We start from the raw sequence: 26,267 nt of genomic DNA, 5'->3' as shown, positions 1-26,267 counted from the left end.
ATGGTGACGTGACACACATCCCGGAAGTGTTTTCCCGAGAGCTCTGTGATAGGTTAACTTCTTTACAGTTAATAAACATGTCGATGCTTCCTCCAACCGCAGTGTTTCGTCTTCCTTGGGAAGTGAACTCAATCAAAGAAGGAGAATCAGTGAGGACATTTGGCAGGTCGGGATTTAGGCATCGGTTCTGACCCAGAAAGTTTATAGTTATGTCGACCTCCAGGATGGTTGACTGATAATCAGTCCTGGCTTAGAGTGTACCTGGGTTGGCTGCAGGGCAAATTTCCAACATTATATCTTGATATATTGCCTTTATTTATTTGTAACTTGAAATTGTTGCCTTTCCAGACTTGTTTGCTATCAGCCGGATGAATCCAAAGCCACCCTGACAGCCCAGCATGCTTCCATAGAACACCGTGTGTTCGTCCAAACCCAGTTTGTTGAACCATTTAACCCAATAATTGGAGCCCAGTACCTGGTTCTGGGTGAGACAGAAATGTATGAAGGTAAAAGACCTCTCTGTGATTTCTCTTGGAGATTTTATTTAGTTTATCTTCTCTGATGTTCTTATTAAAGAAGCAGGTTATGACTGAGAGATACAAAGTTGTTGGCACACTGAAAATTTTAGTCATTGGGATGACAATGGACTGAATTTAGCACTGTTAAAGTTATACTTGTCCTAATAAGAAAGTAATTAATTAACTGCATAATAAATTAAAATAAATTTGATAGTTTTCATTCTGGTGATTAATATTTTTGAAGAAAAATTTTGTTTACAGACATGATAATCCATTCTTTTATGATTTAAGTTGTAAGTGGTATTTATTTATTGTTTTTGGTTGTTAAATATCCAAATACTATAACAGGAAGATATACAAAATATCTTCCACTTAAATGTTGTGTCCTTTACAAAAGCTGTATTGGTCTTTGATTGGGCAAACTCTCATAGACCAATAATAATATAATTTTTAATATATTGAAAATGGTCTCAAACAATATTGTCACTTATCGGGACAATTATTGTTATTTGTTATTATGACAGACCAATCAAAGTACTTTACCTAAGATCCACATAACCACACAGTCGAACTCACATTCATACAGATAAGCCCAAAAGTTTGCATATTCATTCTTAATCTTTTTATTATATCAGCAGCTTTCTTTTGACTGGAAATCGATTGTTTTGGAGTGGTCTAGACATTCTGTACTTTAATCTGTTAGATCAGTGTTTCTCAACCCTGGCCCTCACCGCCACCCTGCTCTGCATGCTGTAGATGTGCCTCTATTCCAGAACAGCGGATTCAAATGATTGCATGACCATCAAGTACTGACCATCTAAATAAGTTTTATTTAGGTAGACCGAGGGAAAAATGGCTCTTTGAATTATAAGTGTCAAACTCTGACCCACCCACATCCGTTGGTCTGCAGGAGTTGGTGTGATGGTTCGCGCCCGTGTCCTGAATTGCGTTGATGGCGTAAACACTGCACTTCTGCAGAAGGCCATCGCTGAGCAGAGGAGCTTCTTCGCCGAGAGGGAGAGCAAACAGGGGGAGGTTGCACAACCACAAGATGTAACTTGATAAAGGTCTTCATGTTGTAATGTTAGTGGGTCCACAGCGATGTTCAGAGACTTTTGTACCCATATTATCTTTATCAGTTACTCTGGCACAATGAAGCCAAGAATCAGTCTGGTTCCCAGAATATATAAATTGGGTCCATATGTTGTATTTTTGTCAATCTCTGAGTTTTATGATTGTTTGTAGCAGATTTTTGTGCTAATTCTGCTCATTTCACAGCTTATGAACAAATGTTATGCTAAAGCTCAAATACAAGCAGCAGATTCACATTCCTCCATTATGTGGATGGCAATAAACTAGGAATATTTTCTACTGTCAAAATCAGGTATATTTCTGTATATATTTGTAATAAAATTAATATCCTGGTTAAACAAAATGAAACATTATAATAATGGGTGATGTCTTATTCTGGAATATGCTTGTTTAGGAAATTATTCTTGCATGGTGAACGCTGCTTCTTATGATTTGTGGCCTTTTTGTATGAAAACCAGGGCCTTAAAGGAACAGTACAACTTGATGTCATCTGCATAGATATGACAGTAGTGAACCTGCAAGGAAAAGCAAGTTTTGACAATAGATGGATGAATGGATGCATTTAGAAGAACATTCATAATAAAAAGTGAAGAGCCAAATGCTTTTTAACCATCATAAGTTAATTTTAATCATATCCGATTCTTTATAAAATATCAAACAATTTCAAGCTTTAAGTGAAGAATTAACACAGAGTCAAATCAATCTATAATATTATGCCCCGATCTCCCCAATAACACACCAATATTCACTATAAACAGTATTTATACAGCACTGATCACTTTGTTTTGATCCAAAAGGGATGAAACAACAAATATTCCTATGTATGACTCTTAGTTAAACAAATGCAACTCAACAGCAATCATCTTGGCAACTTGACCAACAGTTTTATAATATACATCTTCTCCTGAGTTAATATATATGTAGTAGAAGCAGCAGGATCCATAATATATTTTATTACTAAGCTAAAAAAAGAAACAACCTCTAAATAAGACAAAGCTGTTGGCGTTAACGATTTAATTTTCAGGCCTCAAAGAAAACAGCAGGCTCAGATAAACTAGCAAACAACACAAGCCACAGTCGAAACCAATCTACCAGGTTTTGACAGCAGAAGCATAAATAACACCTAAAATAACTGCACTAAACAACAGCAGCAGCAGTTACACACACACCCCCAACCTGCCAAGCAAAGGTGCAAACTGCATTTATGGCATCCTTCAATTGTTTAATGTTTTGGTATATTATCTCCCACAAATTATCTAAGATTTTCACTATGCATGGAAATGATCAGTGTTTGTCCGGATTCTGGTTTGACTGTGCTTCTCAACATGCAACATCCTCATGGCTGCTTAGCCTGTTATAAGTAACCCAATCACTCGAACACAACCACAGGAATAAATCCACAAACAAAAGTTTCAGGACTTCCATTTCCTGAGGTCTTGAAGTTTATATGCAAGCTCATATGAACTGGTTAATAATTCAACTGGTTAATAATCCAGATGCCAAGGGGCATCACTATTACATTGCAGATGCATTGTAAGACAATAATCTCTAACAAACATGAGTGTCACTAGCTTTTGTTATCAGTGAGAATTATCTTACTCTAGTCAACTCTGGCACACTTACATAATGTTGATTAATGAACACTGTCCCTTGAAAAATAAATACATTTGCCTTAGCCATTTTCCATTGCCTTGTTTCATGGACTCACCCAGCAAACTGACAGAAACATAAACTTTACAATGCATTTTGCCATGTATTTTATGTAGTAACTATCTTCATTCTTTTTTAGGAATGGATCCTTCAGTTGTACACCTTTAATATGCTATTTTTCAAACTGACAGCAACTGCATGTCCACACAAAATAAATGCAGATTCCTTGACCTGCAGCAATCATTATGGCCTCAGATGAGTTTACTTATTAACTCTAAATTCAATTTGAAACATTTTTAGGATCCTAAATTAGCAATGTTGTTCACCTACTGAATCAGGAGAGCCACTGAATCTCCTCACAAGCCAAACATCAGGAGACTTCCCAGTTAAAGCCTGACCTCCGGATTAATCTATCCCCTCTTCCTCTCTTCTCCTAGTGATATCAGATAGCTATGGTGTTAACTACAAGTCAATCTAGACATTAAAATATCTAGAGCAGTATGTTGGAGAATAGCTTGGTTTGGAGGAGGCAGGTAGCATTGGTAAGCCAGATGCTGGGTCTTTCCTACAGCGATACAGAGCTTGCTTGTAGTTGATCTTCTCCTTTGTGATAGGGTCAATGATATCTCTGACCGAGTGTTCGCCAGTTTGTAGATCCATTTTTGTTGTACGGTCAATCTTTTTAGATTCAATGGCATCCAATAAGCTAACTCTATGACCAGTGGCAGGATCTACCAGCCCCCCAGTCAGGTGTTGTGCCTCCATGTATCGAATTGCTGACTCTTTTGGCATCCAGCCTTTCTGAACAGCTTCTCCCACAGACAAACGCTCTTTGGTCATGGGGTCTTCAACTCCAGTGAAAGCTTTCTCTGCATTAAGCAGCCGTTGGACTTGGCTGTCCTCAATAAGGCCTCTTTGTGCCGCCTTGCAAACTTTGTATCTTTCTTTGTTGCTGATGTCAGTGATGCCACCTGTTGCTGCTTGAGCCTCCAGCAGTCTTTGGGCAGTGGTAGGGTCAATTAGTGTGCGCAAGGTGGCATTGCGGATTGTAAAGCAGGTGCCTGTATATGTATCCATTATTCCAGCAATTGGCTGTGTTTCRGTAGCARWGKTRARGTCTARSGRMRRARWTTTCRCAGATGAATTTGGTGTTTGGGTGACTGACATGAATTTGGGTTGCTTGGTTTTGTCACCTGCAACAAGGAGGGCAAATTCTGAGATAGGAAGTTTGCCTTGTTTGTATTGTTGCAGATCATATTCTGATAGCCTTCCTTCCTTGATAGCATCTTTGATAGAGTACTGCTTCCCACTCTTGCGATCCAGCAGCACARATRTTTCTCCATCRGGRCCCWTRGASGTYAYCTCTTCCCAGTCACATTCCAGCTCCTGCAGATGAACATACTGCTGGCGATCAATGAGGCCCCCAAGGTAAGCATTATAAGGAGACATGTCTTTACCAGTTTCTGGATCCAAAATGGTGATTTTGGTTGAGACATTGGTTTCTTTGGTTCTTGTCTCTGCCTGTTCCTCTTTCTGCAGGTAGATCAGAATCTCACGAATTGTGCTGTCTCGTTCATGAATCTTATCTTTCTCGTCCAAGATCTGCCTTTCCAATCGCTGGACATCTGACTCCATCTTAATGCTCTTCTGCCTGTTCATCTGTGTTCTTTCAGTCATCAGTCGAGTCTGTTGCTGGAAAGAAAGACTTGTGTCGTGTTTCTTTGCTTCAAGAGTTCTGAGTTCTCGGGTGAGGTTGTCATTTTCCCTTACTAGAGCATCTTTGTTSAWRYTAARASWTKTCWCTTCTCTTGAATTGTTAGATTTGGTGCTCCTCAAAACGCTAATCATGCCATTGAGACGCCTGATTTCATCCTCCAAGTCTTGTCTGGCAAATCTGTTCTGAGACACCTGCTCCCTCAGACGATCCCTCTCAGCTTCAACAGCCTGATCTTTCTCCACGCGAACAACCTCCTTATACACCGTCTTTTCACCTGACTTCTCTTTCTGCAGAATCTCAAGGTTTAATTTGACATTACGGATTTCCCTCTGGATACGCAGGATATTAAGGGTTTCCTTGCCCATGTCAGAGCGTAAACCACTTGTCATCCTTTCCAGTTTTGGATCTCTTTCAACCTTCACCACTTCCTCAACTACTATGCTCTCCTCAACAGGAGGTGGGGCATTTTCCAGTTGTGTGATGCGTAGTCGGATCTCTCCAAGTTCAGATTCAGCTTGGATCCTTTTTTGGTGTTCATCACTCTCTCTGATGATGCGCTCTTTGTCTTCCAACTTCATTCTTAGTTGCTGTAACTCCAGATCCATCTGACGGCGACTCGTTACTGCTTCATCAAGCCTCCTACTGAGTCTGTCATGTTCCAGTGTTTGCCTTGGATCCTTCTGAAGCTGTACAACCTCCTGGACAATCAGTTTCTGTTCTGGTTTCTGTCTTTCCAGAAGAAGGTATTTGTGTTTGAGGTCAAAAACCATCTCCTCAATATTTCGCCTCAGCTGTGCTTCTTCCCGCACACTCCTGCGCAAACGATCAGCTTCCTTCTCCAGCAGTGGATCAGACTCATATTTGATGAAGTCCCTGGAGACAAACTGGGTCTCTATCTTGGACTTTTCTTCCTTCCATTCATCTCTTTCTTTTTGCAGCTGTCTAACCTGGTCTTGAAGAGAGGTGCACTGGCTGTCCAGATGGTTCACCTGATCATTTAACCTCTGGATCTCTCGCTCGTTTTCAGGGCTTCTTTCTTCTTTCACCACCTCTTGGGTAACCTCTTTGAATTCTACTTTGGGTTTCTCTGAACGAAGGGCATTTATGTCAGTGATGACCTGCATAATCAACTTTTCTAGGTCAGTATTCTGCATATTTATGTCCTGTATTTCTTTGCGAAGGCGCTCAATCTCCATCTCTGTATTTGGGTCTATTAGGTATATCTCATTTACAACTTCTTTCACCTCAAAACTTGGTCTCTGGGCTTGAACTTCTCCGTAGCGCTTCTGCAGCTCCATCACTTCTTGAGACAAATGGCTGTTTTGAGATATCTCTACCTCCGGGCTCGTTTGGAGCTTGTTGAATTCTGCGATAAGTTCAGGGTCTTGTTCAATCTTTTTCACATTTCTAGCGATGTCTTTAGACTGGATGTTGGGAATCAGCTTCTCAAGGGTGTTAATCTGATTTCTTGTCTGGAAGATTTCATCATTGAGGATCCTGCATTTGTTTTTCTCATCAGAAATTTCAGTCTCAAATGTTCTAAATGCTTTCAAAATCTCTAGATCTTGTTCTGCTTTACCCGCTTCCTTCTTATCCTCTCTCTCGTTCAGGGGTGGTTTAATATGCTGGAGATTTGTTATTTCTTTCTTCATTTGGGCTTGCTCTTGTTCTTTCATTCGGATTTCATGTCTCGTCTTTACGATCTCATTTCGCATGTTGGCAGCCTCTTCTTCCAGTTGAGGATCTCTTTTAAACTCAACCACCTCTCTAGTCACCATTTGGGGGTATGAGCGTTTAGTGGTGTCTTGCAGATCACCGATTCTCTCGTTTACCGTCTCAAACTCTGAATGGGTGGAGCTCCGTTTCAGGACTTCAGGGTTCAGTTTGCTCCTAAGGTCAGACAGATCACCTACTTGCAGTGCGTCGTTCTCCTCCACATGCTCCACACCTCGGTGATTCTTAACTCTGCTTTTGAAGGATTTTAGTTTGGTCTGTGCTTGAGCTGTCACTTCATTCTCGTCCACTAATTCCCCAAGCAAGCCATCTAACTCAGAGCTACTCTTCTGCTGGTTTTCAAGCTCCGCCTGTTGCTGTGCCACCATCTGAACCTTTTCTTCATTCTGCAGCAGTAAAAACATAGTAAGCAGGTTTAAATACACATTTTCAGATGATTTGCAGTGTAGCTTAATTTGTTTGATCAGTTATAGTATAAATAGTGCAAAACAAAGACAAGGTTGACAAATTTTCAACCGTAAGCCTTACTTGAAAAATGAGATTCCTAGCCAAATCGATCTGTTTCTGACGCTGAGCGTTTTCTGCTGTTGCTTCTGCGTAGCGGTTTATCAGTTTTTTTTCCTGTGATGAACAGATATGTAATCAAATTCTTATCTCTTTAAAAAAAAACATAAATATGCATTAAAGTAATCTGAATGTTACCTCTCTCTGAATAGCATCACTGAATGTGAGGCTTTGGGTTATCTTTGGAAGAGTCATCCCGATGTCTTCAAGTGTACCGTTGTATTTATTAGCATTTGTCTCATAATCCTGCAGGCATAAAAATGTTACATATTTTATTCCTTCATATTTAAACGTTAAAGATGAAAAAGAACTAAGAAGGCACATCCGATCGAGGAATGGATCGTTTTAGTCTGAACTGAAGCTAAATGTTTCAAGCATAAAAAACAGAAAAGAAGAAGTTGGGTTGAAAAAAGTTAATTTTTTTCTTGTATTTCCTATTTCAGAGTTGTATTGTTTCAGAGCTATAAAAAAAGGTTATGACTTTCATTTTCAATGCAGGATTTGACTAAAATGCTTTTAAAATGTGTACCTGAGTTGGGATGGAATGTGGGGGAAACCACTTATAAACAAGGTGAGGTGACACAAACACCTGAGTTTTCAGATAATTAACCTGCTGTAGTAAACATTATACTTTATACTTATTCAGCTCCAAAGGGGGAAATGTTCCTGGTCTGAGCAACTCTGTAAAATGCAAATTGTGAAACGTTTGCAGCTCTGCTTCTGTTTTGTTCTTACGCTGAGTATGCACTGCAGATCTTGAGAGAGGTCAACCACTAAGTCCATGTCGTCCTCCTTCTGCTTTAGATCCTTCATCACTCTCTGTGAGTTGAGAAAGGTTGCATTAATCATTTAAATACTATTTAACTCAATTAAATGATGCACAGATATGATTTCTTTATGTGTAGTGCATCCAGAAAGTAGTCACAGTGCTTCACTTTTTCCAAATTGTACTAAATTAATCTCTTTTCTGAAGATTCTACACACAAATACCCAATTATGACATTGTGAAAGTTTGAGTGTTTTGCAACTTTATTAAAATACAAAGCCTATAAATCACATTTAAATAAATATTCACAGACTTTGCAATGAGGCTCAAAACTCAAGACCAGGAGAAACAAGATACTCTGGTCTGATGAGACAAAGACTGAACTCTTTGTGAATGAAAGGCATCATATTTAGAGGAAACTAGATGCACCAATCCAATATTAATGTCTGCATCAGTCCCACTGTTGAAAAACATTATAGGTCTGGTATTGGTGACAATGTGATTGATTCACATGGGTAGATCTATTCAGTCTAACTCTATGCTTTGTGCTCTGAGCTACATGACGCTTTATTATTTATTTTACTTTATATTTAGGATTTCTAATTTCACCTTCTGAGCCATTTGAAAGATTTGCTGCAGTTTATTTTTTACATGTTTGACTAAGGTATTGTTTGTTGTTGTCAGATTCAGTTTATTTATTTATTTTAGATTGGCTGTTGGTGGTTCCAGGTGCTTTATATGATAAAAATACAAAACTACAAAGTTTAAAACTAAACACCATACTGTGAACAAGTGAACAAACATGATGAGCCATCACCAAAATTATGCAACGTTTAATTTATTAAGGCTCAAAAGCAACAGTTGGGTTTTTAGTTATGACTTAAAGGAACTCAGTGTTTCAGCTGTTTTGCAGTTTTCTAGGAGTTTGTCCCAGATTTATGTTGCAATTCCCCTAACTGTGCTGAACAAATTCAAGTTTTGTTGTTTTTACATGTTTGACCAAGCTTGTGAAGCTTTAAGTGTGATGTAATGGTGCAGAGTTGTCAAATAAATTTGTAATTAAGTACATTTATGTTTGTTTTAAAACATAAACGTTTTAAGTCAGTTCAGCACTGTTTTGTTGGTCGATGCTAGAACTCTGATATCTGATACAGATATCTGAGGCTGTAAAAGCTGCCTAAGGTGCCTCAGCAAAGTATTAAGCAAGGATGCAAACACTTACGTAAATGTAATTTCTTGGTTTTGTGCTTTTAATAAATGTGGAAAAATCTCAAAAACATTTTTTCCACATTGAGGCATTTGCATGTAGAATTTTGAGGAAATAGATTAAATTAACAATCTGCAGTAAGGTGTAAAAAGTGAAGCACTGTGAATGCTTTTCAGATGTGTACGGCACTAAGGACTTTCATACCTGTTGGGAGATCTGCTTAGCAGTCACCTGCGACAGCCCATCATTGATATTTATCTGATTAGTTGGCAGGCTGTCCAAGAAAGAGTTGAGATATTTGCACAGGTTCTGGAACTCCTGGTACGCTGACAAAGCCTCTTGCAAAAGGTTTTCTCTAAAGGATGTCAGGAAAAAAATTTTATTTATTTTCTCCACGTCTTTGCTGTTATCAAATATATTTCTTCTTAAGAGCATTAAGTTTTGCTTTTCCTTAAAAGACATTTAGCAATACTTAAAAGTAAACACAGAATTTATGAAATGTTCTTTCACTTTTCGTTACTATCAAACTTGACGCCATACTGGGGTTAAACAAATCCCAGTACAGCTAAATTAACTGAACTGAAATCCCTTGGTTTGTCTCACCTTTCCTTCAGCTGGTTGGCGACATTTGTGTAGCGACTCTGCAGCTGTTTGACGTTGTTGCTCTGGCGCTGAATGTCAGGGCAGTACTCCTGGTGGTCTTTCTGCAGGGAGCTGCACAACCTCTCAGTCGCCTCCAAATCCTGATTCAGTTTCGTCATGTCATCCTGGATCCCTGCTACTGATTGCTGCTGGCGCTAAACACAACAAAGGGGATGCCCAAAATAAAATATACACTGTACTGCCAAAAGTTTTGAGTTGTCCCAACTATTCTACTGGCCACAGCTGTAGGTAATTAAAGGTGACCTATCATACTTTATTTAACAGGATAGGATGTTTCTATGGGCTAGACGAAATATGTTAATTTTTTGCACAAAATGGTTTTTAAACGGTGAGACTTTAGTCTGTTCAGTTCTGAGGTGTTTTAGGGCGTCTTGTCACTTTAAATCCAATTCAACGTTTACACTCAAACGTGAAAATGGCTGCAAACAGATGCACAGTTATGCAATTGTACATCTTTGAAAAGCAGAAGTGGAGCCTCCTGCACAACCAACAAGAATGGGGCAAGTGGTTTCTGGATGGCAAGTCATCAACAAAACACTTGTGTTTTCCAGCAGCCATTGTACAGCACATAGTGGTAGAACTAAATGTGCTGGAAATCTGCTGGGGTTGGGGCTGGGGTAAACGGATATTATCATATGACTCAACAATTAGGAGGTTTTTGAAATGATTCATTAACTTATTCCCCAAAAACAGCCAGTTTTTGGGCAATAAAAAGCACCAAAACTACACTTTTTTTAAGCGTTTGGGCTGTTTTTAGAAGCAACTGAGACCAAAATGAAAGTGCAATAAAATATGAAAATATGAATATTTTTCACAATACGTCCCATTTAAACGTCAAGTCATGCAGACTGCTTCTACAAACATTTGTAAAAGAATGGATCTCTCTCAGGAGCTAAGTGAACTTGAACTTTGAGAGGATGTCATCTGTGCAAAAAGTCCAGCCTAAATATTCCACATTTAACTGTTAACGGCATCTAAAGTGGAAATAGGAGGAAACGGCAACAACTCAGACATGAAGACTCCAAAAACTGATGGAAAGTCTTATTAGAAGAAACTGTTGTAACTGCAAAGGTTTCCCTGTTAAAGCCTTAAAAGTCTTAGGTCTTAAAAGCAGGATGTCATTACAGTTTGTGTGTTTGTGCAGAAGCTAATAATGATCCAACATAGTGTAAGTCATGGAGAACGTTTGTGCCAGACTGTTGTAGATATCCTCACCTGAATGTCTTCAGTGTGAGTTTGAATTGCATTTGGTATGTCAGGAATTTGACCGTCTTCACTGAGGTTTCTCTCAAGCCCATAAACAAGATCGTTCACCTTCTGAATTTGACTCTCCAGGCTGAGAGACGCATTCGCTCTGAGAGAAACGGATAAAAACAGCAAACTGTGATCTAAAAAGCCTAAATTTTATAAATACTACTATTGCTAATAATAATAATAATAGTGCAAACTTACTTTTCACTGTAGAGATCCCCCAAAGCGGCTAAGCTATCATGCTTGCTGCTAGCAGCACTCAGTCTGAGCGGCAGACCAGATATGATGCTGCTGGACTCAGCAGGGAGGAAAGGCTGCAGGTCGGCCTCTGTGGTCTGAATCTGCTGCTCCAGAGCCTTCAGCGCCTCGGCAGCTCGCTGAATAAAACAAATATGATTTAGAAGACTTCACAATCTTCACAATTCACAATCCTCTGAAGTTATGCCTGGTGCTTGTGCGCACTTTTTCCTTCCACTCATCTTTCCATGAACATGTTTGAATGCAACACTGAACTTCAAAAACACAAAATTATATCAAGTATTTTGTCTATTTTCTAGTGCAAATACCTTAGTAAAATTGAAATAAGACAAATCTGGCTAACAAGTAACTTTGTTAGCCAGTAGCAAAGTTACTGGCTAACAAAGTTAGCAAGTAACAAGCTCTGATATCTTTTCAGCAAGCTTGTCAATAAATTTTTCATACTGATTTTAAAAAGTACTAGTTCTACTGGCAAATTATTGCAATTATGGCAAGGGAAAAATGTTGTGTAAAATAATAACAAAGGAAGTAGTACTTTTTAAAAATCGATATGAATAAATTGTTGACTTAAAACAAGCTCATATAACTTGCTGAAAAGTTACCTATAAGTCGGTTTTGTGTTTTAAGTGTATTTTCCCCAAAAACTAGACAAAAATGCTTTGTAAAATTTTGTGATTTTGCAGTGTGCAGCAATGCAATTTAATGGCTTCTTCTTCTTGTGAAGTGAGTCGGTGACTGTCTGCTTTAAATTTAATAATATAACATTTCTTCATAAAGAAAGGTCTTCTTTTTTAATTGGTTTAATATCTATTTAAAATAAACAGATGAAATACATCCTTCTGTATAGTTAAAGTCTAAATATTAAAAATTTAATTACTCAAAATCAATGAACTTTTAAAGATATTTCAATTTACTTAGTATACCTCGAAGTGTCACAATCCGTATCAACATGCAATAAAATGGACTCTATGAAAATAAAGCTACATTTTTTTCTCCCCAGGAACTAAATTTAAATATAATCAGATCTCTACTGAGAATTTCTTCTCACTGAAACCATCGGTGTTTGTGTCGACTCACCTCCTGCTCTCTCAGCTTCTTGGCCAGATCTCCGGTCGGGTCGGTGCGGCTCACCGGGGTTCGCAGGCGGCTAAGCAGGCCCTGCTCCGTGTCGGCCAGGCCGGAGTCCAGCTGGTCCAGCTGCTGAGCCACAGCTGCCAGTTTGGGGTCTGGAGGAGCTGAAGAAACTGGAACTGAGTGAAGAAACAGTAAAATTATCTTATGATTAATCTGACCTAAAAATAAAGGGACGTCTTTGTGTCAGTTTTTCAGCAGAATGGGTAGAAATCCCATATGAGGTTCCTCAAGGTTCAATCCTGGGGCTCCTCTCATTTAACATAACTATTATGTTTTTAATGGTGTAAAGAACTTTGTTGCTGAACTGTTCCATACAAACAAACTCTTCTTGATCTCTGAGGCGTTTTAATCTGCTCACAGATTAAACATCATGATGCTAAAGAAGTGAAAGACAAACACCTGACTGCTGAGCGTCACAGACATCTGATCTGGGGTTCTTCAGGGACGCTGCCAGAGCTGCTCTCTTTTTCTTGATTTCTGCCAGCTCACTCTCCAAACTGAAAATACAAACACAACGAGTATATGAGTATAATACACGTTTTAATAGCAATACTTTCCATTTCCAATGCAGCTTTCCATTACTTACGAGTCAACTTTATCAATGGCGTCTGGGTCAGGAGGTGAGATCAGGAAGCAAACTCCTGGGAAAGTTTCGGTTTCTCCATCAGCTGAGATTACGTCCCAGTTCTCGTTGTCAGAGAGGGATTTCAGAGTAAACGTTTCCCCTCTGGACAGAGAAGCCTAATGGTGGAAAAATGAAGTCAAATTATCGTTTTAAAGAGATCTGAAAACAATAAATCAGACTTAATGATTACAGAAAGAATCTAAAAACTCAGTCTTGTGAGTTTTGCTTAAAGAAGATTCAATAAAAATGCATTTTGGACCTGGTCAGTCTCCCAGTCACACAGCGACTTCACTGAGACGGGAGTGTTGGAGGAAACGCGACGCAGCTTCAGAGGGGAGATGGTTGAACTTCGTCTCCTCAGGTCGGTCAGCAGCTGCTCACAGTTCTGCACCGTCTTCTCCTCTCCCTACAGAGAAGTAAAGCCAGTTGTCTATTGATTTTCGTCAGCTGAGCGCCCATTTCTTGCTTTTATACGTTTCTTTTCATTGTATTTTCATTTTGACTTGTGTTATTTTGTCTGTGATTCCCCCTAATTTCACCACAACCTATTGCCTCCTAGTGAGCCGTACAAAAATCATAGCCTTTTACAACAATGTACCAAACCAGTCCCTCCAGAAAGTCGTGATTCACTGATTGCTCACAAATTTTGCACTGACTCGCAATTTTCACCAGTGATCACAACTTTTCTGCAAATCTGACCAATCACCTTGTTTTCTGTATTTCCTTCACTGTAAAATGTTTGAGCCGTATTTAGTTGTGTCTACTATCTTCTACTCTTTAGGTCAAATAAAAGTAGCCAGTTTTATATTTTGAACCTAAATGTGAGTTTGTAAAAAATAAACTTACAGTAGTAAGTTGTGTTAACTTTTTATCAATTTTGCAAACCTCCAAGAGTTGAATAAACTAGATTTTTTCTCAGTTTTTCCTCCCGCTTTGCCTTCTTGTTTTCATCTTACCTGCATCTGCAGGAGTGTCTTTGAGTTGCTCTTCTGACTGACAGACTCTGGGGCCAAAGTGGTGCTGAGTTCAGTCAGTGTCTCTGACAGCTCCTCAGTGTCCATTTGAAACTGGAAAAAAATGGTACAAACATGTTCATGTTGTGGTTTGAGAGAAGCTAAAAACACGTTGGACCGCTAAAAACATTGTCCATGCAATAGCATATCCTCCTGTTACATACTTTTACCATCGTACCTTTTTGAATTCATCCACGTTTTCCAGATGTGTTTCCTGACAAATGCAGAGATTCAGGAACTTCTGCCATTCGGTTCTCACCATCTCCATTTGGGCCTTAAAGTAAAGAATCAGACTGCATTAAATAAACATTCAATCTTAAAGTTTAACTCAGGTGAAATCTTTAAAGGGGACATATAAAGCAAAGTCTACTTCTTGCACATTTCTGCACATCCAATTGGGTGTCAATCTGGAAATAAGTTAATATTTTTTGGTGGCTGGAAAATGAGCCGATTTTAACGTCAAAGTGTCACCAGCTGCTCCTTAACCTATTGACCCTTTGCACGTGACATCACTCTCTTCGAAACTGCGCTCACTCCGCCATGATGGATGTCAATAACAACCAATGCGCTCCTATATATATATATATGGGCTGCACAGTGGCAGTTGGTAGAGCTGTTGCCTTGCAACAAGAAGGTTCTGGGTTCGATTCCCGGCCCCGGTCTTTCTGCATGGAGTTTGCATGTTCTCCCTGTGCATGGGTGGGTTTTCTCCGGGTACTCCGGTTTCCTCCCACAGTCCAAAAACATGACTGTCAGGTTAACTGGTTTGTCTAAATTACCCCTAGGTGTGTGTGCATGGTTGTTTGTCTCTGTGTTGCCCTGCGACAGACTGGCGACCTGTCCAGGGTGACCCCGCCTCTCGCCCGGAACGTTAGCTGGAGATGGGCACCAGCAACCCTCCTGACCCCACTGAGGGACAAGGGTGTAAGAAAATGGATGGATGGATGGATGGCGCTCCTATAAACCGGTCAAGAAATGCACCTCTGGTGGCCTAATATTGCTTTTATTTAGTTGATTTCGCAGTAAAAAAAAAAAAAAAATGGTTAAAGGGTGCTGCGCGATCGGCTGCACAAATAGACAAGGGTGAAAACCAAACTTGTCATTTTATTAACTTTTAATGAGTGAAGATGTGGCGGCGATGGATAGCAGCCGTTAATCATAATGACTGTCAGTCCTCAGTGTAACGGCGAACACTAAGAGGATTATTGTTCATATAGTTTATAAGTAAGTAAGATATCAATCATGGCATTATGGCGAAGGTACAGTCTAACCATCAGTAACCATGGAAACAATGCCCCGCCATCATGTAGCCTAGCATGTACAAAAAAATCCCTGGCCTTCTCCCCGTCTTTAATGCTGCTCCGGTGTGGTGTGAATTCAGGCAAAGTCGGTAACTTCATCAACATGTCAGGACGGAGGAGGTATGGGCTGTTTCCGGCGTCCATCATGGCGCTTCGGATGATTAAGTGACGTAGTTGCAAAGGGTCAATAAGTGAAAGCCAACACCGTTACGAGCTCAGCCTCGTTACCTAGCAACCCAAACGGAACTCTGGCACGTTTGGTAAGCTAACTTTACCGCTGTACAATAGCTGCTAGAAAAGACAAGTGTTTTGTTGTTAACTTATCTTTTAGGAAGCACTTCTAATTTTTTGTTGGTTGTGCAGGAGGCTCTTCTTCTTCTTCAAAGATGTACTGTTGTACAATTGTACGTCTCTTTGCAGCCATTTTCTTATGACTCCAACTCAACTCAGCTTTTATGAGTGTAAACGTTGAGTTGGGGGGCGTGGACAGCAATGAATAATTTGAATTTAAAGTGACAAGAGGCTCTAAAACAGTTCATTCTGAAGGGAGCAGCCTGAGATGTCATTATCTGAGAATGATTTTGTGCGAAAAAATGTAATGAACATGTTTTTTTATGGCACATATACATATCCTAACTTGTTCAAGGAAGCATAAGCCAGGTCTCCTTCTTAGACTGACTTCAGTACCTGTATTGTTTCACTGGCTGGATGGTTCAGTTCGATGAGCCTTCCTCCTTCCTCCTGGAGTCTCTTCACTTCACTCTCATGGAACAAAAGACCGTTGTTCTTGAAGTTCTGATTGGGAATAAGTCAAACATTTTATATCTATTGTTACAGCGAGATGCTAATTTAACTATTTTTCATTTAACTAATGCTTAACAGATTCTCTAACTTCTGTCTTAAAAGTTTAAGGTCTCTAAACCCCTCTGTTGAACTTCCTTTATTTTGTTTAAGAAGTCCTAATTTATCTGTTTTATAATGTTTTTGACAAAGAATCTGCAGTTGAAACGTATGAACACCCTACAGTTGGGTAAAAGTTATTATTTTAATTTAATAAAACAGCTTTGCAGCAGAATTAAGAGAGATTAAAACCAAATCTTGATTTGCTCTGACCTCATAGTGCCTGCGGACGTCAGGAGGATGCAGCATTTGATCGCTCCAGTCCTGCTTCTTGATCTTCTCCTTTTCTTCTCCCAGGAAGTTCAGCTGCCTGCTGCAGCCCTGCATGTAGTCGTAGAGGCTGTTCAGGTAGTGGCGCCGCCACTTGGAGTCGTCCTCAGAGACAAAACCAGCAAAACAAAATTCAATCTCAAAGGTTAGGCTGTATTTTCATTTTTATTCATGAAATATCTCCAAAAACAACGACAAGAGTGTTAGAAAAAGAAAACAAAACTCTGAGATTTTAAGATTAATCTATGAAATATTTCAGAACAAACAAGATTTCTGAGTTTAAAGAGTCAAAAAAAAATTGGTAGAAAAAAACTCAGGAATTTTGACATTAATCTATGAAATATTCCAGAAAAAAACAAGAAAAGTCCAAAAGAATTGCTTGAAAAAACTTTGACATTAATCTCAGAAATTTTCTAGAAAAAACTTGGAACTTTTTGGAGTTTTCAAACTCAAAAATTTCTGTTTTTCTAGAACATTTTTTAATTATTTTTGAAATCACTGAGTTTTTTCTAGCAAAGTTTGGACTTTTTTTTTTAGAAACTTTCTGAGATTTGTTTTTGGCTAAATTTACTCCTCCTTTTAATATTCTTTTAAAAAGCAGACTGACCCTAAACCTAAAATAACAAAAAAAGCAACTTACCAGCAGGTTATTATATTGTTTCTTAAAGACAGCATATTTCTCCTGAAGGAAAAAAAAAAAAAAAAAGACAGTATCACATAACGTTAATAGTCTCTACCAAGATTTTACTGTGAATGAAGAAGATGAAAAAGCTTTATTTTTATTAGCTGAGATCACTTACAATTTGTTCAGTTATAGTTGCGGCTACTGCATAAAACATTGATTTTAGATGTATTTGTTGTAAAATAAACACATTTCCTTCACATCTTACTACTTCTGATATGAGGAGAAGCCATATTGAATTGTGACGTCTGTCTCATAAATTGCTACTGGATATTTCTAACTCAAAAGTCAGAATTTCCCATTTTCAACTACGACTGGGACGCAGCAAATGTCTTCTTACTATTTAACTTTTACACATTTTTGTCATATTGCAGAAACTTCTCTGTATCTTGAAGGCTGGTGTTTGGTGAGAGAAATCCACCAGTTTATTATTTAATCTCAGTCTAAATCCAGAGTTTCTGTGAAGGACGGCACATAAATCAGGGAGAAACAATTTAGGCAGATTTAAAATTAGGGTCAGGTAATACAGTCTTGGCAAGGAGAGGGAAAAGATCCAGAGTCCAGAATCCATTTATCTGCTCCATAAATTTGTTTTTTTTTTATGGCAGAGCTGTTGTTGACAGAAAGCCATAAAAAGTTTGCAGTTTGTCAGAAGCTTTGCAGTGAATATTCCTGCATTAAAGAGACCTAAGTCCATTTGAATCTCTAGACTTGTTAGCATATATTCTCAATACAATTTTAATTTTGCAAAATCAAACGTCAGATACTTCAGTTTCTCAGATTTTTGTTTGTTAAAAAACACAAAAATTGTTTTATCCTTTTTGTGTCACCCTGCAGTTAAGCACTGTTATGAGTGGCTATAAGGAACCAATAATGTGAAAAGGTCCAATATGTCTGAATATTTTCCAGTCAATATAAGTGCTATTGTTTTGAAATAATCATGCCGACCTTGCTGCCTGCAGAGCTGACACAAAGCTGGGAGCTGTAAGCCTTTATCTCTTTATGCAGGATGCTGTGAGCAGCAATCTGCTTCTCCAGGTCGGCCATGTTGGGGCCGTAATCCTCTCTGTTCAGCTCCTTCTGAAAGCAAAAAGCACAAGAACAGCCCAGTTCATGAAAATGCTCAAACATTGTCACATTCTACAGGGTCACAGTATCTCAGAGGCAGATTCTTTAAAGCTGCAATATGTAACGTTAATAAAAAATATGTTTTTTACATATCTGGTCTCTATGTTGTGACAATATAAAACAAATAATCTGTGAAAAATAATCAAGCTCCTTTGCATTTTCCCAGCGCTAACTGCAGAAATATGTCACTCAGTCAGAAACAACCAATCAGAACCAGGAGGAGGGTGTTAGCGCTGTCAATCACCCTCCTGTACACTGTAAAACACTTGAAGGTGGTTCCACTTGAAAATGAAATGACTGATTTTATCTATACAGCAATAACAGCTTGAAGAGGAGGTGGAAGAGATCGATCTTTTCACAGATTAACTGTTTCACACAATACTATGATAGATTTAATAAATATGAAAAGGAAAAAAACTTATTTTTGTAAAAGTCACATACTGCAGCTTTAAATTCAAAGATCGCCACCAGTGTGAAGAGCTCTGATGTTTCTCTACACTTACTTGCTTCTGGGTCAAAATGGGCCCCCAGTTAATTCTGGGCATCAGCGACACGTCGTTAATCTGGTCATAGATGTCTCTGTAGAAGGTGCAGTCCTTCAGCCAGCGCTCATGAAGGTGCCTGATACTGGAAATTCACACAAAGAACAATAGAATATCTATTAAATTATGTCATTCATAAGCTTATGTTTTGGACAGGATGCTTTAGTTTGATCATAATGGCCCAAAATGGAGGAAATCAAATGTCTATGAATCAGTTATTTGTCATTAAACACCAGTATGTTCATCCAATTTTCTCACTCATTTTCAATCTCTTTGGCTTGAGGATGTTTGAGCTTCTTGGCTTTATCGACGTCCAGAAACAGATCCTTCAGCAGGTTCTCTGCCTTGCTCAGTTTGGTCGATACCTCAGTTTGATGTTTAAATGGAAGGTCTTTCTTCTCATTTTCAGCATCCTGATAAAATCACAACACAGAGAAACAGATGGTTTGATGTGTATTTTCTTCATTCATGCCGGTATCACCTTAATAATTTACATTTTAAACATGCTTAAATAAGTTTTCTAATGTTTTTTTGTTTTGTTTTGATCATGGATCAAACCATATGCATGTACTCTGATGATATGTACGCTGTATAGTTGGATTTAAAACATGTTTTTCGGTACTTCATGGCAGTTATGTGGCTGGCATGAACTGAACAAATGGTTCACAAGCTTTGTATTTTACATTAAGCTTTTCTGTGTAATGAAAACTAATTTTATAGGTCAGTTGAGGGATAAAGAATAAGTCTTAGAGAAAACTATAAAAACAGTAAAAAAACAAAATCTTACCACATAATTTGGTACAAATATCTTTGCGTACTTGAAATAAGACAAAATTAACTTACATGTAACTTTTCAACAAGGAATAGGAGCTTGCTTTAAGTCAATAATTCCTTAGTATTCCTTTAAAAAGGTCCTCGTTCCACAATCAGATTATTTCACTTATAAAAAGACATTTTCACGTGTTTTTAGTGAAATAATCTGCCAGTGGAACTACAGCATTTTAATCAATATTAAGGAATTATCGACTTACAACAAGCTCAGATTTCTTGCTGAAAACTTACTTGATAGTTACTGTTGTCTTATTTCAAATGTACTTAGATATTTGCACCAGAAACTATACTGAAATACTCTGCAGTGAGCAGAAAAAGTCCGTTTAAAAAACGTAAAGTTCCTCACCACATTTTATTTATAAATGCCTTATAAAAGCCTTTTGTCAGTGAATCAGCTAAATAACTGATGCTGATGTTAAAGTTCGTTACGTTCCCATGAGGCCCGTTTGTCAGATTAAAAGTCCATTTGAGAATAAAACCTTTAAATATATTTTTTATTAAGCCCACTTTTCTGTTTTAAATATAATGTTTATGAATGGTTTGATGTAATATCCTCATGTTAAATGTTATGTTTTCATTACCTGTAAGGAGAAAACATGAATCTGTGTGTAATAATTAATCTACATAAAGTGTTTCAGTTAGTGACGATAAATGTCATTTTCAGCACAGTTCCAGCTAAATGAATCTGTGTATTTGGAGGTTTTTCTCACCACAGCCAGCATCTCTTCTGACTTCAGGATTTCTTTCTCCACCTGGTCGGCGTCCGATTGCATCTTGGAGATCAGCAGAGCCAGGCTGCTTGTCTGGGTCCTGCAGGGAGCAAATCACAAGTCCAGATGAAAACTATGAGACATTTGGTTCAGGCTTTTCAAAACCATCCTTCTAAGTGACCAGGTTTTCTAAAACAATAACTTTTACACTGTTTTGTGACTTTTCTAGTCTGTAGGAAACAGTAAATGGAAAAGACAAAGAGCAGGTTTGGTTGGGAATAAGTTAGAAAATGTCAACTTTTATTCTTACAAATATCGTTCAGTTTAAAAAAAAAAAAAGATGACAAAACAGCTTGAAACATTTTTATTTTTGTTCACATTACTGTGTGAGCATTTTAGATTTACATGAAATTGAGAAGTATGTAAAACTTCAGCAAGTTAGACCAAAAAAATCTGTTTAAAATCTCATTATTGTCCAAATTCCTCACTTCAAAACTCTTTATTGAAAATAGAAACTAATTTAATTGGTTTTCTACTCCATTTATATTTTGGTGTTTTTACCTTTGAGTTTGAAGAAAACTATCAAAAAGAAACATGATTCAGATTCCAGTGTAAGAAAAATGAAAATATAACACTACTGCATGTCCTTCTACCGAAGTAGACATTGAAAAATTGTCTAAATGTATGACTTTATTCATATTTAAGTCAAATGAATTAAGGGGAAATAATGGACATGTGTTGTTTTGTGGATACAATGTAAAGACTGTTTTCTGCAAGCTGAATAAAGCATCTTTTCCACTGGTTGATCTTTATACCAAAGCAACTGTAAACAAAGTGAATCAGAGGCGGTCCCAACCCAAATAGGAAATAAAATCCCTTCAGCTGGTTTTGGGTCGCCCCACTGGGACGTCTCACTGCTAAACCTCCAAGGACGAGCAATTAGATGGCATCTCGAGCCAAAGCCTGAACCTCTTCAAGCGTTTCTCAGCTCTACTCAATCTGACCCAGATTTGATCTATTTCAAAATAGTTTTTAAAAAAAAAAGAAAGCAAGTAATCAGTAAGACAAGAGAAAACATGTAACCAACAACAAAATAATTAGCTTAGCACTTCTTTTCTGTTTGAAAAGGAGGAGGAAGAAGTTAACTACTTATTTAATCTTAGTTTAATGAAATGTTTTACTTACTGACACAACAATTATCAGACATTTGTAATTAAAATCATGTTATGGTATTCATGTGCCTGTTCAATACACTGTGCTAAACAATAAATAATATTACATAAACAAAATTAGGCTCTTCAAAATTCATGAAATACAACTCTGAGAGGAAATATTTGGAGCGTAATAGATCCTCTAAGTGAACGCAAACACCCTTTCCAAAGTTCGCTGATTGGAGCTTCCTTTCCAACAATGTGGTGTCACCTTCCCTGTGAAGGCTAGCCAGTGATCCCCTTAAAGAGTTGAAGCATGTTTGTCTGTCCTGCTTTTAAAAATTGGGACATGCGCGCAACTTGTCACCTGTGAGACAATGAAGCCGTAAGTAGTTTTAAATTCTTGGAGGTACTGACAAAAAAAAGAAAATTATATATATATATATTAACTGATTAAGTCTGTTTTAGATTGTTCTTGAAAAACTAATCAGTCACGGCTCATTCGTTGGTGAACTCACGGCTGCACAGTGAACCCACTGATTTTTTACAGCAGACAGCCGCTCAACTCTTGCAGGTGCTGCGTACACCCGCTAAATCTTTTAGGGGTACGCAGTACCCTGCCGTACCCCCTTATTTTCACCCCTGGCCGTAACAACAACCTCACACACCAGTCCAGTAGGTGGCAACAATGTGTCTTTAAGTTGGGTGCTAGCCCGCAACCGTGAAGAAGAAGAGTGTTATGGAGATGGAGAACGTAGAGCATGTAATAATTTATTGTGAGAAATATAAGGTGAATAGAGAAACATTTAATCAAGAAATAGGGAAATATGGTGTGGAGTGAATAGTTAAACATGACAAAATAAATAAAACAATTGTTTTTAAAGGAAATGGGATAATATATAAGAATTTATTAGGAAAAATATAACGGCACAAGTAGATGGCGATAACGTTGGATGTCACCCCACCGCCGAAGAAGAAGATGTAGCAACAGCGGCTAGCATAAGCTAAGACGATTAACATTTATGGGGAAGGCAAATCGGGAAAATGCAAAGAAAATGGTGTAATTGACAAGGTAACAGTAAGGGGAAAAAAGCGACATTTAAAAGTTGAATTCACAATTTGACCGAAATATTAAGCAGCAGATCTACGGTAAAAGTTTACATTGATACTAGAATCACAGAAATTAGTAAAGAGGAAAGTGTGAGCCACGTAGATGTGAAGGTAAGACGGCCACCTGTGATGATGAAGGAACTGAAGATAAAGAGAGTACATTTATATATAGTTGTGTGAATTGTGGCAAAGAGTGGATCACCTTTTTTTTTTTTTACCTGGTTACTCTCTTTATTGTAGGTCTCTGCACTTTATTTTAATATTTGAAATAAGACAAGATGCACATGCACCCTGTGTGTCATGTGCATTGCATATCACACAAAAAATGGACCACCATGATCAGTTTTTAGTCCCAGTTCAGCCCAGTCTTATATATGCATAGGCCTGTTAATTAATCACATGATAAATTAAAACAAACTGAATCATTTTTATTTGCTTGATTTATTGTCTTTCTATTTTCTCTCTTTCTTTCTACCAAAAACTGGATTATAAGAGTCTGGTGCTTTGGTCAATTTGAACAATTTTGTATACAGAGACTTCATAATTCATTTTATTTGTTAGGCTGCACAGTGGCGCAGTTGGTAGAGCTGTTGCCTTGCAGCAAGAAGGTTCTGGGTTCGATTCCCGGCCTGGGGTCTTTCTGCATGGAGTTTGCATGTTCTCCCTGTGCATGCGTGGGTTTTCTCCGGGTTCTCCGGTTTCCTCCCACAGTCCAAAAACATGACTGTCAGGTTAATTGGCCTCTCCAAATTGCCCCTAGGTGTGAGTGTGTGTGTGTGTGCATGGTTGTGTGTCCTGTGTGTCTCTGTGTTGCCCTGCGACAGACTGGCGACCTGTCCAGGGTGTACCCCGCCTCTCGCCCGAAACGTTAGCTGGAGATGGGCACCAGCACCCCTCCCGACCCCACTGAGGGAAAAAGGGTGCAAGAAAATGGATGGATGGATTTTATTTGTTGCTTCTGTTTATTTGTTTTGGATATTTAAAATGTCTTCCAGTTCCAGTGTTAAATGTTCATTCGAATGTAAAGTTTATTGATATTGAAGAATGTGTTCTTGCATTATTTTACCATTACCCTTATATTAATTGAAAATGGTGTCATAGCAACAATATTATTGTTTGTTTATTGCAATAAATTACAGGACAATTTATAATCTAGCAAAATGTGTTATTGTGACAGTCCTATGTATAAATCAACTGTTTGTTGCTTGGTTGGCTCAGGACTATGAGATTCTTGCAACAAATAGTATATTTTGAACTTTTCTACCTAACCGGATCTAACAGATAAAACTTTGCCGTTCACACCAAGCATATGACAGATCAGCCAGCTATCATTTAACAGGTAATGCTAGTGAGGCCTATGGAAAATGCATTTATAACATTCAGGTTTGTTTTTGCGAAGCTGGTATGAGTAGAAACAAACATTGACACACCTGGACGCCCCAGTTTGTTCGCTGATACCACCACCATTTCATCCTGACCTACCATAAGGATGAGGGGGGGGGGGGATAAAATATTTCAGTACAATTTTAAAATACTTATGAATTCTGATTGGTGGTTCATTGCCTGCTAGCCAAGTTGCACCAAATCTTAAGCTTTCCCCTTAACTGGCGCCTACATGGAGTAACATAAGAGCAGGTCGTGGTAATGATCCAACGAACAACTCCACCTCACTGCTACCTGCTTACCCTTACAGTAATCTTAGCTGAAGTCTTTGTACCAGAGCAGCTGCTTATGTTGAAGGGAGTTTCCTGAGTGTGAAAGCAAAGGCACTGACTCACAGGATGTCCAAATAACAGCAACACACACACACAACACACAGATCTGCACTCCACTTGTTTCCATTTAAAAAAGAGAGAAGGTGACAAAAGGTGTGGGTAGCAATATTAACAGGGATGGTAGTAAAATACACAGATACACACCAATAAAAACAATGTTGATAATTAATCCAAATATCAAGTTACTACAATGATGGAAACAAGGATTGTGACAGATCAGCCAGCTATAAAATAGCAGCAAATCATGCAGTTTTTTTTTCAAATCAGATGAGAACAAACAGTAACACGTATTTGTCCTGATTATCATGAGACTTCTCTGTTGACACGACACACTGTGGTTGGTCAACAGTGATGCTGACTTTATGGCAAATTAATTGGAAACACTCTGTAACATGGGTATATGTACTTTACATCTTTCCTGTTGAGGCAGTTCAAGATTTCACTCTTACAATGTTGACTGTAAACATGTTTTATGTGTTTGTGTGTCAGCTGACATCTTTTTTATTTCAATGCCAAACGCAGCTTAGCCCATAACTATTCATACCTACAGATTTAGATTTAATTGTTTCTGATTGGAAATGACGCAAATATTTCCCAAAAGACAAAAAAGTATATAAATTCTAGTTTCTATTTACATTTTTACAAAAGCAACTCCAAAAAAAGATTTATACTGAACAATTATTGAAACATAACTTAGTGACATTACTTCAATCAAACATCACTTTTAACAGCTGACCAGCTTTTTAATTTTTATTTCTATTTGTACTGTTGATGCAGATTTCTTTAAGCTAAGCAGGGTTTTTCCCAGAAAGCTTGCTGTGCTCGGTGGTCAGGGTTTGAGGGCAGTCATCCAGCGGTTCGCCTTGTTTTTGAGTTAATAAATGTGTTATGTGTTACTGGAAGACTGGAAGATTAATACCCAAACCCTAAAAATAAAGTGTTTTAAAAAAGAAAACTGTTAAAAAAAACACCCTAAAATAAGTAAACTATGCTTAGGGGGCACAAGTAAAGCCTGGGGGCCCGTCAGGCTAATAATACTCTGGGGGAAAGCCTGGCTAAGATTTAAATCTTTTAGGTTGGAAGGCCTCCCTGCCTTCACCGGTAGGTCCCTGTACAGACTCTCTATCAGACTTAATTCCTGGCCAAGCCAATCCAAAATGGCAACATTACAGTCAGATGAAATATGTTAGTAAAGTTGAGCTTAACTATTTTGGAAAGAAACATGCTTTGTTTGAACCACTTTGGGGTTCTGCAATGCCACAAAAGATGGATAAATCTTGAAAGATATTCTTGTATTTGTGTATTTGTGCCACTTGATCCTCTAACTTAGGTACACATGATGTCAGGCTCTGACTTTCTCCAAGCCTGCAGACTAACTTCACACAGTCACTGACTTTCTTTAACATTTCTGCCGGTAGCTTTAAGTAATCGGAGAAACGGATAGAAGCCGTCTTAACTCCCAGGAAACATGAAACACTCCCATTCTGGAAAACAACAGGAAGGGGATGCATGACTGGAATACATGCATATCATAATTAATACAGAGCTGCATGTATTAATTATCCAGAGGAAAAACTCACTTGTTGATACTGCCTGAGCCCTTCAGCGAGCCGTCCTTGGTTTTCTTCGACTTTGACATCGCGGAGGAGGTGGAGATCCTAAGAAAGCTTCACCT

At 38.3% G+C, this 26,267-nt stretch overlaps 2 protein-coding genes across 2 annotated transcripts; one reads left to right on the top strand and one right to left on the bottom strand.

Annotated features, from left to right (window-relative positions):
* Positions 1 to 9: 9 nt before the first annotated feature.
* Positions 10 to 2,209, top strand: ten1 (TEN1 subunit of CST complex). Its single transcript, XM_008417595.2, has 3 exons — positions 10 to 166; positions 349 to 506; positions 1,429 to 2,209. The coding sequence occupies exons 1-3, from the start codon at positions 78 to 80 to the stop codon at positions 1,578 to 1,580; spliced, it is 399 nt and encodes a 132-aa protein (XP_008415817.2). The 5' UTR covers positions 10 to 77; the 3' UTR covers positions 1,581 to 2,209.
* A 92-nt stretch (positions 2,210 to 2,301) lies between these two features.
* LOC103469736 (envoplakin-like) lies at positions 2,302 to 26,267 on the bottom strand. The gene is made up of 22 exons (XM_017306595.1): positions 26,173 to 26,267; positions 20,557 to 20,656; positions 19,274 to 19,428; positions 18,977 to 19,100; positions 18,294 to 18,425; positions 17,304 to 17,345; positions 16,607 to 16,768; positions 16,181 to 16,288; positions 14,371 to 14,466; positions 14,136 to 14,246; positions 13,439 to 13,585; positions 13,141 to 13,295; positions 12,954 to 13,051; positions 12,498 to 12,670; positions 11,364 to 11,539; positions 11,127 to 11,265; positions 9,852 to 10,045; positions 9,453 to 9,603; positions 8,011 to 8,094; positions 7,414 to 7,521; positions 7,240 to 7,332; positions 2,302 to 7,097 (listed from the first exon to the last, which is right to left on the bottom strand). The coding sequence occupies exons 1-22, from the start codon at positions 26,229 to 26,231 to the stop codon at positions 3,735 to 3,737; spliced, it is 5,970 nt and encodes a 1,989-aa protein (XP_017162084.1). The 5' UTR covers positions 26,232 to 26,267; the 3' UTR covers positions 2,302 to 3,734.

Source organism: Poecilia reticulata, linkage group LG1, assembly GCF_000633615.1.
Source record: "Poecilia reticulata strain Guanapo linkage group LG1, Guppy_female_1.0+MT, whole genome shotgun sequence".
In the NCBI taxonomy this organism is placed as follows: Eukaryota; Metazoa; Chordata; class Actinopteri; order Cyprinodontiformes; family Poeciliidae; genus Poecilia; species Poecilia reticulata.
Note: the sequence above shows the minus strand (reverse complement) of the source record. Positions and strands in the feature narration are given on the sequence as shown.

What these genes read in the sequence shown, in the direction of transcription:
- ten1 (XM_008417595.2), top strand. Translation starts at nt 78, where the DNA reads ATGTCGATGCTTCCTCCAACCGCAGTGTTTCGTCTTCCTTGGGAAGTG. An exon ending in TCAGTGAGGACATTTGGCAG is followed by an intron (nt 167 to 348) that starts GTCGGGATTTAG and finishes TTGCCTTTCCAG; the next exon opens with ACTTGTTTGCTATCAGCCGG. An exon ending in TGAGACAGAAATGTATGAAG is followed by an intron (nt 507 to 1,428) that starts GTAAAAGACCTC and finishes GTTGGTCTGCAG; the next exon opens with GAGTTGGTGTGATGGTTCGC.